The 14,200-nt window shown below is 37.7% G+C and overlaps 2 protein-coding genes across 5 annotated transcripts; one reads left to right on the top strand and one right to left on the bottom strand.

Annotated features, from left to right (window-relative positions):
* The first annotated feature begins 266 nt into the window (after nt 1-266).
* LOC113728511 (probable CoA ligase CCL5) lies at nt 267-4,197 on the top strand. 2 transcript variants are annotated; one of them, XM_072078731.1, is made up of 5 exons: nt 267-373; nt 1,711-3,131; nt 3,244-3,311; nt 3,429-3,531; nt 3,614-4,197. In XM_072078731.1, exons 2-5 carry the CDS (start codon nt 1,713-1,715, stop codon nt 3,737-3,739), a joined length of 1,716 nt encoding a protein of 571 aa, XP_071934832.1. In that variant the 5' UTR covers nt 267-373; nt 1,711-1,712; the 3' UTR covers nt 3,740-4,197. The 2 variants fall into 2 exon arrangements, with proteins under 2 accessions (XP_071934832.1, XP_027108713.1); XM_027252912.2 differs by lacking the exon at nt 267-373 and having other exon boundaries at nt 1,666-3,131.
* A 719-nt stretch (nt 4,198-4,916) lies between these two features.
* On the bottom strand, nt 4,917-12,428 carry LOC113730752 (acyl-CoA-binding domain-containing protein 4). Of its 3 annotated transcripts, none has more exons than XM_027255639.2 (14): nt 12,237-12,428; nt 11,033-11,177; nt 10,688-10,765; nt 10,490-10,609; nt 10,248-10,314; nt 10,089-10,150; nt 9,764-9,903; nt 9,558-9,684; nt 8,729-8,843; nt 8,556-8,644; nt 7,766-7,849; nt 5,886-6,206; nt 5,747-5,806; nt 4,917-5,531 (listed from the first exon to the last, which is right to left on the bottom strand). In XM_027255639.2, the coding sequence occupies exons 2-14, from the start codon at nt 11,126-11,128 to the stop codon at nt 5,367-5,369; spliced, it is 1,524 nt and encodes a 507-aa protein (XP_027111440.2). In that variant the 5' UTR covers nt 11,129-11,177; nt 12,237-12,428; the 3' UTR covers nt 4,917-5,366. The 3 variants fall into 3 exon arrangements, with proteins under 3 accessions (XP_027111440.2, XP_071934830.1, XP_071934831.1); XM_072078729.1 differs by having other exon boundaries at nt 12,170-12,309; XM_072078730.1 differs by lacking the exon at nt 7,766-7,849 and having other exon boundaries at nt 12,237-12,412.
* Between the last annotated feature and the right edge of the window lie 1,772 nt (nt 12,429-14,200).

The following is a 14,200-nucleotide window of genomic DNA, read 5'->3' as shown; positions in this document are numbered from 1 at the left end:
ATTTTTATTATATGCTATTTGTTGTATATCTGATTTACAAATCAAATAAAAAAAAATGGAAAAAGGTCCTTAAAACAATTTCGGAGAAAGGACGAGCATCTCAGCCTACTCAATTTTCAAAACCCACACAAAAATCTTAAAAAAAAAAAAAAAAAAAAACTGACATCTTAACTCCACTAGGCGAATTGCAATTCTTATTCCACTCCAAATCAGCCCAGCTCAAAAGACGACCTTGTTAAGCGATCCAAATCTCAACAATCAAAATTAACCATCATAGCCGGTTTTCTTCCTAAGAGCTAAGACGATCTGCCTTTATTTATCTACTGATAGTGGCGAAAATTTCATCAAAGTCCAAGGGTTGCACCATCCGAAGGTAATTGTTTGATATGTATTTTACTCTATTCTCTTTAAACACACGCGATGATGATATAATGTGCTGCGCTCCTATGTATTAATTGGAGGAGGAGACGAGATGGGCCTAAGGATTCCTTCAACTGCTTTACTAAATAGGTTGATACGTTCCGATACATTTGATAAAACCCGAGAAGCCAAGTCCTTGTGCTTTTGTTCATTTGTCAGCTTGTTTAATCTCCAGTTTACGAAAAACAATACCACTTTCCTTGAGGCCGAGTCCATGTTCCTACTTCCTAGAGGTTAAGTTGCAGAAGAAAATGTTTTGGCCAATTTTTGACAATCATGTTGAATTCCTACGCTAAACAAGATTATCCCACATATGCTGATCAACTAGTGAATGTGTTCTGCCCGTGAACTGCAATACTTTCCAGTACAAGTGTTTTTCTTGCAAAGTTAGCAGCAGCTTCTCATTCTTCCTACTGGTTTGCTTGATTCCTATTGCAAATGAAATGAATACTCCAAAAAGACGAGCTACAAATCGCACAAATTATTTAGTACTCAATCTTTTCTACTTTTCCAGTAATAATTCCACCCATCATCTTGCAACCTCTACATTTTCTGATGGCAACGCGGAGAGCGAGGTTTGTTGTTATGTGCCCAATTCCTCTAGACTAAGACGATGTCAACACAAGAAATTCTCATGACCAACTCATCTAAGCAATTTGTTAGCATAAATTGGAATGAAAAGAACAAGGTGCTGTAGTTCAGGCGACTGTCCAATTTAACCACAGAGAAAAATACAACATCTATCTACAGGCGAAAGGTGAAGCTATCTAACTCTGTTGCAAAAAACAACAGTAAGGTGTCAATTACAGTCTCCATCTATTAATCCAACAACTTTGCAGATCACAAACATATATGGACAGCTGTTCTAAACCAATGCGCGTGATTCAAGCATAAGGCGGCAAAAACAAGTTCCCAACCCTCATGTCACGTACGATGGCGACGTTAACAAGACCGTGTTTTAAGATGAAGAAATTCCTTTGTTGTGCCGTTTTATAGCTGTTAATGGTTGCAAAGCTGTGAAATCCCAACTGATAGTTAAGATGAGGATGCTACAATTTCCATGACTTGGTCGAATAAAAATTGTTAGCCGGCGAGCATACAAACAACTCTTACATGCATCCAGAAGCTAACGGGTTTAACAATAAGGAAGATCCAAGCCCTGACAAAGTCGCAACCAACTAAATTGACTTGTTAATTTGTCCAAATATTTAGGGAATTTATATAACTATAGATGCAAAAACTAGTTTTCAAGATTAAGTTAATGTAATCAGCCTTGGCTATTTTTTGCAGCCATGTCAAGTGAAGAAGGATGGATAGCTCCCTTTGAAGAAGAACTGGCAGCTAGTCATCCGTCATCGACTTTACAAAGAGGTGGATTCGATCCACAAGCTGGAATCTACCATTCATTACACAAACTCAAAGGGACTAATCAGAAGATCCCAATTAGGCCTAATCTTGATACAGCTGCATTTGTTCTATCACAGTTCCCACCTGTTGGCCAAGCTGAGAAACTCGTTGCGTTCATTGATTCAGCTACTAACCAGAGAGTCACGTACGCTCAACTCAAACTATCCATCTACAAATTGGCCACAGGTCTGTACCATGGACTTGGGGTGAAGAAGGGTGATGTTATCTTTGTCCTGTCACCAAACTCTCTTTTGTATCCAACCATATGTCTTGCAGTACTCTCTATTGGGGCGGTCCTAACCACAGCCAACCCGCTTAACACTGCATCAGAAATTGCAAAACAAGTAAGGGACTCGGGTGCAAACCTTGCCATTGCCACCCCAGAAGAGGCGGATAAGCTGCTTCCAACCGGAGTGCCTACCCTCCTCACTTCGCGTAGTAAAGATGGTGTTGCACTTTCAGTTGAGGAGTTGATTGATTGCTGTGAGCCTCTAGAATTACCATCAGCTCGGCCAGCTCTTTCGGACACTGCTGTCATACTTTACTCTTCAGGGACTACTGGAGCAAGCAAGGGTGTAGAAATAACCCACTCAAATTTGATGTCCATTGTGATACTCCTCAGGTGGTCTGCAGAAGTGTCATCATCTCTGGATGATGTGTTTTTGTGCTTCATTCCCATGTTTCATGTCTATGGCCTTGCATTTTTTGCTCTGGGGTTGCTTGCTTGTGGAACGACTAATGTGGTAATGCAGAAATTTGATTTCCAAGCAATGCTGGAGGCAATTCAAACTCACAAAGTCAATAACATTCCGGCAGTTCCACCAGTGATACTTGCCCTGGTTAAGTACGACCAAGGTGGTTATGACCTGTCATCCTTGCGAAGGGTCGGATCTGGGGCTGCCCCGTTGAGCAAAGAAGTTACTGATGGGTTTAGAAAGAAGTTTCCTGGGGTGGAGATGAGGCAAGGCTATGGACTGACTGAAAGCTGCGGTGCAGCTACATTCTTTGTGTCAGATGAACTAGCTAAGACTCATTCAGGCTCATGCGGACAATTGATTCCGAGCTTTACTGCCAAGGTGGTGGATGTCGAGACTGGCGTGGCACTGCCACCGTTCAGAAAAGGAGAACTGTGGTTTAAAAGCCCAGCAGTGATGAAAGGATATCTGGGGAACCAGGAAGCTTCGGCTGCAACAATTAATGCAGATAGGTGGCTGCAAACAGGAGACCTGGGTTATTTTGATGAGGATGGCTGTTTATACATAGTTGATCGGGTAAAGGAGCTTATCAAGCATAACGGTTATCAGGTACAAAGAGTTGATTTGAAAAAAAAATTCAATTGCTAGAGAAATACCAGCTAATGGGAGTAAAATCAACTGCACTAAAGACCAGGAAGAATTGATCCACGTTCTAATGCAGGTAGCTCCGGCAGAGTTGGAAGCGACGCTTTTGAGCCACACTGATATACTGGATGCAGCAGTTGTGCCGTATGTTTCACTTTCACCTGAAATTTAAGCATATTACATGTTTCCACACGCCAAACCAACCTGCACCCAGGCCCCAGATATACACAAGTGCTATCTAATGATTAAAGAATCATGCAGGCTAGACGATGAAGAAGCTGGACAGATTCCAATTGCGTATGTGGTAAAAGCAGCTAATTCTGAACTCACAGAAGATCAGGTCATTCAATTTGTTGCTAGCCAGGTTAGTGCAAGTCTATTAATGCATGGTTTCTTATTCACTACGAAAATATTATTATTCCTAAAGCCAAGCCCATGTATACCAGGTTGCCCCATACAAGAAAGTTAGAAAAGTGAGTTTCATCGATGCCATACCAAAGTCAGCAGCAGGAAAAATTCTGCGGAAGGATCTTGTTTCACAAGGAAAACAGAAATTTGTATCCAGATTATAATGAATCTCACTTGATGTTCTTGCTGGATCAAACCTTCTTTCTCATTCTGTGTATTACCTATGCGAAGAGAAAGAGGACGTAAAATATGTCTCGGCATCATCACTTAGAAGCACTTTTATTAGCACAGGATGTACGCCACTGCGATAGCCTTGAGTTCAAGCTCTACTCATGAATGACCAAGCAGCATCTTAACGTTGCAATGATGAGTGAGAAAAATAGAGAAAGGATGGTACAAGTGAGAAAAAGAAAGCAAAGTACTAATACATTGTAAGGTGTTACTTACCAGTTGAATAAGAAACATAAAAGAGCCAACAAATTAGCCAGAGAGTGCAAGGTTAGTACGTGTCTGAAACCTCATCATCAAGTATAAATTCGAAAGATTGTTTACATTATTCAATGTTAATTAATCCACCTACATTTGGATTAAAGTTCGACCTAAGAAGTCAGAATTCTCTGAAGACCTTGAAAGTTTCAAATACTTGGTGATTCACGTAGAATGGCAAATAGCAAATCACGCGCTTTGGGAAGAAAAAATATACCAGATTTTTTTGGATCAAATTTATTTATTTGCACCATCAACACATTTTTCCATCATCTTTTTATTTCATATATATCAAATCAAAAAAAATGCTACAGAAATTTTTTTTTTTTTTTGAAAAAATTATCTCAAGTAATCTACCATCCAGACACATTAGTATATTCTTGCATGATTGTTTCACATTTTTCTGCTTAAATCATCTCCTAAGAGAGTGCGGATCAGGGAATCGATTTTTGCAACATTATGCTAACAAATGCATGTCCCCTGCATATCGATTACATACTCACCGTATGTTGGAAGCAACACATCGTAGAATCAATCTGAAGGTATCCCGTCTCGTAAAAAGATAATTGGATTTAAAACTTGTGGCCTTTTCCACTATTAGGAAGAAAAAGAAGCAGTGTTACTAAAAATCGGCACACAGATACTGAGAAAGAAGAGTCACTCAAACAGCAGGAAAACCGAAATAGAGGCATTTCGGCATGTAAAGAACTGACAGAACAATCAATCTTCAAATTTCTTTATCTTCTGACATCAAACATAACCACTCCACCAAATAATGCACAAACTCTGGGTCGAATCACCAATATGCAAGACAATAATGTCTTGAAACCAGGAGAGTCATGCACATCTGATCGGTTACAGAATAAAAGATTATTCAAGAGAAGCTGCAGGGTGAAGGTACGAGTACAACAGCAACGTTGGTGTCAACAAAAAAAAAAAAAAATGAAGCCAATCGTGTGACTTTACATATCAAAAAGAAATAAATGCAAGTCATTGGAGGTGTAACTGCAGTAAATATTACATGAGGAAGGAAAATAAAAATGGAACCTTGATATCAAAAAGTTACATTCATGAAGATAAAATCGAAAGGTCCAACAAGGTAACTAGAACAATTAAATGAAACTAGATTGCCGCATCTTCGAGATACACGTCACTCCATGATCCTTCTCTGAGCTGTTAAATACTTCCTAAAGGAAGTGTATCAAGTTTCTTGCAACCGTGTTTATGGAGGATGACTTTCCTTCTGCAGGATGGACCGTTAGACTATATAGCGCTGACCTTAGATCAGAGTAGTACTACCCCAACTCATCCTGCAATCCACCTCCAAACACCAGAATTTTGTCTCTGGGCACTAGCAGCAGCAAGTTCCATTTCACGCTCAAATTCATCTTTCTGTTTCCTGAGTATTTGAACTTCCTCCTCTACGGGCTGCAATGACTCCAGATTCTTCTGTAGCTCAGCTATAAGTGCCTAGCATGCCATTAAACGTGAAGAGGAGAATTTCAACCGCTCATACAACAGAATAAAAAAGAAATTGCCTTAAGACAAGAACGGATAATTTTCTTGCCAACACGAGCATGAAGCACATGAGAGAGTAGAATAGAATTTAAGCCAGTAATATAATCAAGAGGAAACAGTTCTGAAAATAAAATTCAAGATGAATAAGAGAATAATAAATGTACAACCTCAAGTTTAGCACATCTTGATCTCTCATCCACAAGTTGACCTTGAACAGATTGGAGTTCCTGAAAAAAGTAGGACGGATCATATGCATGAGAATTAGCTGACTAACAAACACCAAGCAATTTCTAATGATGATCATACCTTTGACAACTCAGCATGAGTTCCATTAATTTCTTCAATCTTAGCCTTCAGAGAAGAGTTTTCTGATCTGACCTCTTTAAGGGATAACTCCAACAACCTTTTTTCTTCTCTAATTGAACTGATCTCGACTGAAAGATCCTGCTGGGAGTGATCCACCTGAATGACCTTGAAATTTGAATCTTCCCTTTCTGTCAAGTCTAACTTTTCAGATTTGGTCAAAGCATATGCAGCAGTAACAGAAGCTGCAGCAGCTGCAGCTGCTGGGGATTGGAATATTTTGGGAAGTAAATTGTCCTTCAGTTTAGGCCTCATAACAAAAACCTAGATTTCAAAGAGAAATGTGAACCGTGTAAGAAAGGTGTTGGAGGAACCAAGTCATCAGGCAAAAGAGAAAAATTGGTGCAGCTTAGCAACAAAGAAAAGAGTCTTGAGAGAGAGAGAGAGAGAGAGAGAGCGGGCAGAATTGTGTTATAGCAAAGCAATAAAAAATTTTGTGCAGAAAAAGTGTTGATAATGTGTACAGAAAATGGAGCTTAAAATTCGCAAAATGTCATGCAAGTTAATTCTGCCATTCCAGAAAATATAGGAATTCAAGATGGAGAGTTTTTAGCTCTAATATTCCATTGTTTTACCATGCATCTGGTATGCCCATGTATTTTACTATGTGATTGCACTTCACATTGTGCTAGTCATCGCAATGACAATATCCACCTTCAATTTTGAAATGATGTGAAATGTATTCAACAATTGATAATAAGTTTATCCTCGATTCCAGGGCAACAGAATGCATCAGTACCTCAATGATTACATGTTTTTCTCACGTCCTTTATTGGCTACATTTCCTAAAGCATGCCATGCAGGTAGACAAAAAGAGAACAGGGACCTATACAATTTCTTCCTTTGACCCTCAAATACTTTGATAATCGAGACACAAATCCCTGGGTCTCTAACTGAAAGGCTTTAGGTGCTCAAAGCTCCCAACCCCCCCCCCCCCCCCCCCCCCCCCCCCCCCAAAAAAAAAAGAGAGAGATAGAGAGAGATGCAAAGATCATCACCCTAAGCAACCAGTCCAGAGCTTCCCTTCACTCTTTCTTTTTTCTAATTTAACATCATTTAGTCACTTGCTTCACAAACAATTCAATAAGATTTCTGTAACTAAGTACTTAATGACTACCTCACTATCTTCCCAAACATATTGACAGAACACCCTCTACAAGAAGAAAAGACAAAACATCTATATCCCTTTGCTGCCTATGCCATCACTGAAGTTCAGAACTAAGCATCCAAGTGTTGAACCGAAACACTTGGTGTTTAAATACAACATCTGTTCAAGCTAGAGAGACAAACAAAGTTTTCTTCCCTTATCCTATGAAGCCAAAAACTAAATCCCTCTTGATCTTATTTAATTCCTACAAAACATAATCCTCTCACTAAACTGTTTGCCACCCAAACATAACATTGTGATCAGCTACTGAAGTGCGTCTGCGTGTGTGTATATTGTGCCAGCTAAGGGACTTCTAAAGACACAACCAGCCAGTAGATCAACCACAGAAAAAAGATACCTACAAGAGCAGGGTCAGGTTTATATTCATCCATCAGACCACAATGGGAAAATAATCACATAAGTAACCCTTTTTTTTGGACTCATAAAGCTACATGTCAGTGGTCAAAATGTGTTGTTATACATAAGTTACATTTGGCGATCTAGTCAGTAATTAACATGAATAGAATGCTTTAGAGAATATTGCATACTTGGAGGACAACAAGCACCATCAAGTAGTAGTTACATCTAGGTGGAGATGAATTGCAAGCGACAAATCTCTACATCTTCGCAGACTAATGAAAGTAGCACACTATACAGACATGTATAGAGAAGATACCTCATTATTATATTTTCCATTATAACCACCAAAGGCAACCAAGAACTTCTTGGTGTCTAGCACTGCAGAGGAAACACTAAGGCCCTGTATTCAGAGTTTTGTCAACCATTAAGTGGTAACCAGATTATGGATTTAAAAAAAGAGACAGAGAGAGAAATATAGAAAGAATAAATGAATGAATGAAAAAAAATTTCCATGCTTGCAGCATGATTTCATCTAAAAATTTGAGCCTAATAACAAAAGGAAGCAAATTGAGCTGCAGATTGTGAGGTAAAAACGAACAACATAATCACATGAGAGAAATAAAAACACTTGTACATGAATAGAAAGAGCAAGTTTCACTGAGAAATTTGCAGGCACCGTGTCTACTTGGTTGCCGAATGTGATAAATTATTAAGAAATTTAATTCTGATACTTTAATCAAACGACGTCACCAATAGAACTGCCTCCTTCCCCTTCAAGCAGGAAATTTTTCATGTCTGGAAAATGAAGTTTTACCACAGCATCATTCTTGAAGAAAAAAATAGATAGGTGGTTTTCAGTATCAAATATATAATCCACCAATTTACAAGAAATGTCAACTCATCACACAAACCCGAAGAGCATTCCCGGAAAACAACTCTCTTTAGTGATTTAGTTGCTATGACCCTAAAGCTAAAACTTTTCACTATAAATACACAACACTCCAACTGCATAGAGACTTTCCGACAAAAGTGGGGAACCATTTAGGAAGTCAGCATCCGCAAATTCCAAAATTAACCAACAAGGATTTAAAGCAAAAGAAAGTAACCTCACTGGCTAGTGGCTCTCTCCCCTTTACACTTGTCAGCACTGACACAGCAAGCTTAGACATATCCAGCAAAAGAGTGTCTGGGGCACCTGCAACAGAAGTCCAAATAATCAGCAATGGTATGTGGAACTGCGGAAGGAAAACAAAGCGAGCCAAGAGTAATACATATATACCACTTCTATTATCTCCGCCACCAACTATATACCAATTCTCATCAAGGGTGACACCAGCATGACCAGCCCTCGGTCTCATCAGATCCCCATGAATTTGCGGTTGGGACCATTGCATCTGCAATATTGCAAGCAAGATGATAAACTTTCTGATACATCCCAACATGCTCTAATTGGCAGCAATATTTAACTAGAAAATACCTAATTGCACCAAAGAGGAAAGAGCCAAAAAAAAAGCATGGCAATATTTCCAAGCATATCCTTTTCAGACCTATCTAACCAACCCTAATGATAAAATACAATAAGCTGGAATAACAGAAGCCAGATATCTAACACAATTCTGAGTTGACTTCTTGCAACAAATATTGCAATTGTCAATCTGTGGTCACAGGTATTGAGTCTCGCCCAAATGCAGACATGCCAAATAAATCTAAGAAGGTCATGGACACATCAATCAGTCTCATAGAACCAAAAAATTTGCTTCTAAATCCTAACAGTCAAGGAAAACACAGAGTGGCTTATGACTGACCCAATAAATAATGCAATCAATAAAAGACAAAATCAAACAACAACCATCAAGGAAGTTTTACATGAATATTCAAGTGATGAATTAAACATTAGATATGTGCCAGAATGCAAATATAGTAGTACAAAGAATGAAGAACAATTAAAAGAGAGAAACTCTTATCCTTGAACACAACAGGTCAAAGGCATGCTGCTGCATCACATAAATTCTTAAAAAGTGTGTTGCCATGGAAAGCCAACTAGGCTTACAGCAAACAAGTATTTACATCTGAATGTGCTAAGAAATTCACAGACAAGGCACACTTACTGTTTCCAAGTCCAGCACATGGAGATCACTAAAAAAGACTGAATGAGAACAACCGCCAGAAATCAGAAGGTAGCGCTCTGTATGCAGTGCAGCTGCATGATCAAACCTTGGAGCTGGAGGTGTCTGCCTATCAAGATAGATGCAAAGTGAAGGGAAACTCTTCTACAAGCATAATGACAGCAACTAGTAAACACTCAGACACATACGTAGTCTCCACAGAGCTCCAAGTCATGGTCTCCAAATCCAATATCCGAACATCATTGAGCAGTCTTCTATTCCTGTCTTCTCCGCCAAACATTACAAGCTTAGAGCCAACTAGTGTAACAGATTGCCCACCACGAGCTACCTGGAAACAGTATGCGCACAATGGGTCAAGAGTACCAAAAACTTAATCTAGGGTCTCCGCATGGAAAAAAGAACACCAAGTAAGACCTTTTCTCACTGACTGAGTTTGGTTGAAGGACAAAAATTTTTTGTAAAGAGTAAACGTGGGAACAAAATCCTGAAATAGGCAGCAGAATATTCACTTACAGGAACCTTTCCATAGGTCTCTATGACACCACAATTATGTGTTTCAAGGTCAATAAAGCGCACTGCAAGAATTAATCAACTAGGCAATAAGTCAAAAAACATAAAAATGAAAACATCAGAGTTTACTGCTCAGGACAAAATTGATCTCAAATAATAAACCTGTTACACCGTCAGAAACATGCTTTGAATGACCAGCAAGAAGCAACAGCTTGTTTTCCCACTTAATCTGCAAATGGAATGTAAAATGGTTGCATTATTTGTGAAAATGCACAACCACATTCTGAATGAACTAAAATCCATTCAAGCTTCAAAGTCAAAAAGTCTAATTGAATTAAAGTTGAAGTAGCACCAAAAAAAAAGATCAGACGATCAAAAAGAATACTTTTAGGCCTATATCTCACCATACTGTGACCAGCGATTGCAGGAAGACCTTCAAACTTGATCCCATCATTCATCTTAACAGCATTAGATTCCAATTTCAACTTTACAGTGGACCATGTCAGACTTTTAAGGTCAAAAGCCTACAAAATAAATTAACTAATTCACAATGTGCAAGAAAAAAAGGCTTTGAAAATAAAATGAATGATCAAGATCAATACCTGGACATCAGATAAGTAGCGCCCATTACGGCTTCCACCACTAATATACAACTTCTCATCAACGACAGTTGCAGCATGCTAGAGGTGCAAGAAGGAAAGAGCATAGGAAGCAGATAAGCCACTAGAACATAGATTACTGAACCATCAACAAGTCGCAATCTTGAGCAGGGTTTTGTAAGATAAATTTGGTTGTGAATTAAGGGAACTGAAGATGCTATATTGTCACCATGACTTTGCCAAAAAAAATTTAAGATTGCAGAGCCAGAGGTATGAAAGAAGTAAGAAAACGAGATCAGTTTCCTTAAAGTCCAAGGACCTAAAGAGACTTCTAAACATTGACAGTACCTTGTAGCGAGCAGCAGGTCGTGGACCGGGCACTGGGACTGCTACCCATTGATCAAATGATACATTCAAATGCCAATTTTGATTATCTGTTCCCATAACAGCTTAACCCCTCTTCACCAGACTCAACAGAGTTTATTACTGCAGACTGATGTAGCCACAAAATCAGAACAAAAATAAAAATAAAAAAAGTATCAGAAGAAAAGAAATAGCAAATGACACAAACTTAATATCCAAAAGGAAAACCAAAAAGATAATAAAAAATAGTGCTAGAATAACAAAAGAACAAAGTACCGGACAAAACTGATAAGTCTGCTGCATAGAAATCCATCACAAGGAAACATTCTAAATCAAGTTCCAATAAATGATTGTCTGTTGAGAACATCGACTTCTTCTTCCCATAACAAATTTAATTTGTGCATACAAATCTACATAACCAGTCTGAATTTAACCTCTTATACAGGTGTGGATCTCGATTTCCAGGAAAACCAGACCTCAAGAAACCCAATAAAGTACTTCAGTGCCTGGGCTAACAGTATACAAGTTAAAGTGAAAAAAAAAAAAGGCAAACCAATACTAACAAAAGTAATCATAAGAGGCTATGAAGGAGGAATTAGATTGAGAATAAACCCAACAGGAATTGTTTAGATCCGGAACCGTGAAACTAGAGAAGGCTGCACTTGAGCTAAATGAGCAGGGATATAAATCTTAGTCATTGGAAGCCCCAGAAGAACTCTACTATAACCCAACCAAAATGCGTGACATGAATGTGATATGAAGATCGTTTTTCTAACACTATACGTCGAGTCATTTGTTCCCTTTTGCCTAACAACACCAAGAATTAGCCGGGAATCAGAAAAGTTCAAAATTCTGAAGCAAATAAATACCCAATACAATTTCGAAGCAAATGTATTCATTTGCATCTTGGTTAGAGCAAGAAATTTACACTAAATACGTAAATCCCTTGATTGATTAAAAAAAAAAGTATAACTTCACACCGACATTTATTCAAACACGATCAAGACAAATGAATTTTGCATCTCAATCAGAACAGGAAAGTCAAAATAGACATTCATAAGTCAGATATAAAAGCATTCGTGCTGCACAAAGATGCAATAAGAAATAAAAGAACAAAAATACCTTGTCGAAAGGGAAGGCAAAAGAAATATAAGAAGAAAGGATCAATCGGTGTAATAAAAAAACTCACTCAGAATTTAGGGGGAGTTGGGGATCGGGTGGATCTCCCGCCCCGAATTTGACGACGACGGCGGTAATCTGTCGGGGGCGACTTTTAGATTTAACGTCAACTTTACTTGTCAATGGGATTTCTTACACTACAGCTGGTTAGCGATGTCGTCGGGTCTAATAGATAAATAGCTGCACTACCGTATCTGTGCGTAACGGTTTGGTGCTGCCCTGCTGCTTTTCCTTATTATCCGCGTTAAGTATATTTTTTTCTTTTTTCTTTTTTTTTTTGCTAACACAGAGTGTTGTAATTAGAGGTGTCACGATGGATAATTCAAGATTAAGTAATTAGTGTAATTAGATCAATTTTTTAAATTTTATTTAATAAATAGGTCAAAATGAATCACTCTAATCCACTTGAAATTTTACTTTTTTTTAAAATTTTTTTGCATGTTCTATGAAAAGATATAATAACATTTTATTGTTATCAGATTGGTAGAAAATTCAAATTTATCTACCTAATATTCACTAAAAATTGTGTTTAAGTGTATAATTATTTTAAAATAGGTATAAATGGGTAAGTCTAGTCAATTCACTACTCACAATTTAAATGAGTTTAATTCAGTATCCATTTAGATTCATTCTAAATTCATTGAGTTTGTTTGGACAAAAAGAATTTGGAAAAAAAAAATTTGCCTCATAAATCCCAATCACCTTTTTATCTCACATACATCATATCACAAAAAGTGCTATAGTAAATATCTCAAATAAATCATCCAAATAAACTCTTATCCAAACAAACTCATTGCATTTCTAAATCTATTTATTAATGGGCGTATCAATATAATTGGGTTATGACAGACACCTCTAAGTAAAATTTAAGAAACGGGGAGTGGGCAATTCTTTATTAAAAAAGTAAAATGTTTTAGGTCGATAAAAGATAAAATGTTTTACCTTTGGGGAAAAGTAAAATGTTTTGGACACAATTGTGTATAATCATTTTGGGTTTCACGTAAAAATAAAATTGTACGGGTGAGATCTAGCTGCCCATGTCTAATTCTTTTTTGTAGGAGGAACTTAATGTGTTACCTTTTTCAAAAAAATAAAATTGCAAAAGTGTTTATATGAAAGGAATGTGAATTTATGCATTCAGATACATATATTAATAAAGAGAATCTATTTTTGCAAAAGTATCTGTCAAAAATTTTTTTTTTTTTCAATTTGTGAGATCAAAACTGAACAGCATCAAAAGGGCCGCAAGCTTTTTTGTGTTTTTAATTGTTTTTAGCTAGTATTTGGCTACATAAGTTTTTTTTTTTTGGTGGCAAAAATGTCATTATCGGATTCTATCGAAGCAAACGCCGTACCAATTACACACATGCAATGTATAAGGACATAAGCAACAGCTGGTCAGCTGCCACGGCCGACACAGTTAGGCCCGTCAGGGGAAATTTGAAGCCTTTCGTCGACCAAAATGTACCTACTACCGTCATGATTATGAGTTTTAATTCTATCAGATGTTCCGAGGGACGATTACGAGTTATAAGAACTCAAAAGAGAGTTAAATTAGGTGATAAGAGGAAAAAGAATAGTAAAATCCTCGATTTAAGACTGTCTACTTAAAAAAAAAAAAAAAAAAAAGAGGCAATCCCAGGCACAAATGACATAATTGTGCCGGCTTTTGGGTTGACTTCTGGGATTAGATTTAATTAGTCAAATTTTCGTTTCTCGAAAGAAGACATAATTGCGAGTTCTAAGAACTCAAAAGCCCTCTGCAAAGGAACTCAACGTTGACGTAAATGCATAGGGAACAAAATAGAGCATTACAGCCTGTTGTAGACTGGCGAAGCAAAGAATCATACCTTGATTAGTTTAGATTCATTTTAGTTTCGGTGGCCGCAGAAGACACTGCACAAACCTGATTAGCATAGCCAATGGAAGCCAATCCTGCTTCTAACTGAGCAGTTTACATTGAACTCCCAGGTC

Source organism: Coffea arabica, chromosome 2e (genome assembly GCF_036785885.1).
Source record: "Coffea arabica cultivar ET-39 chromosome 2e, Coffea Arabica ET-39 HiFi, whole genome shotgun sequence".
NCBI classification, from domain to species: domain Eukaryota; kingdom Viridiplantae; phylum Streptophyta; class Magnoliopsida; order Gentianales; family Rubiaceae; genus Coffea; species Coffea arabica.
The sequence above is the reverse complement of the archived record's forward strand: the minus strand, read 5'-3'. Positions and strand labels throughout refer to the sequence as shown.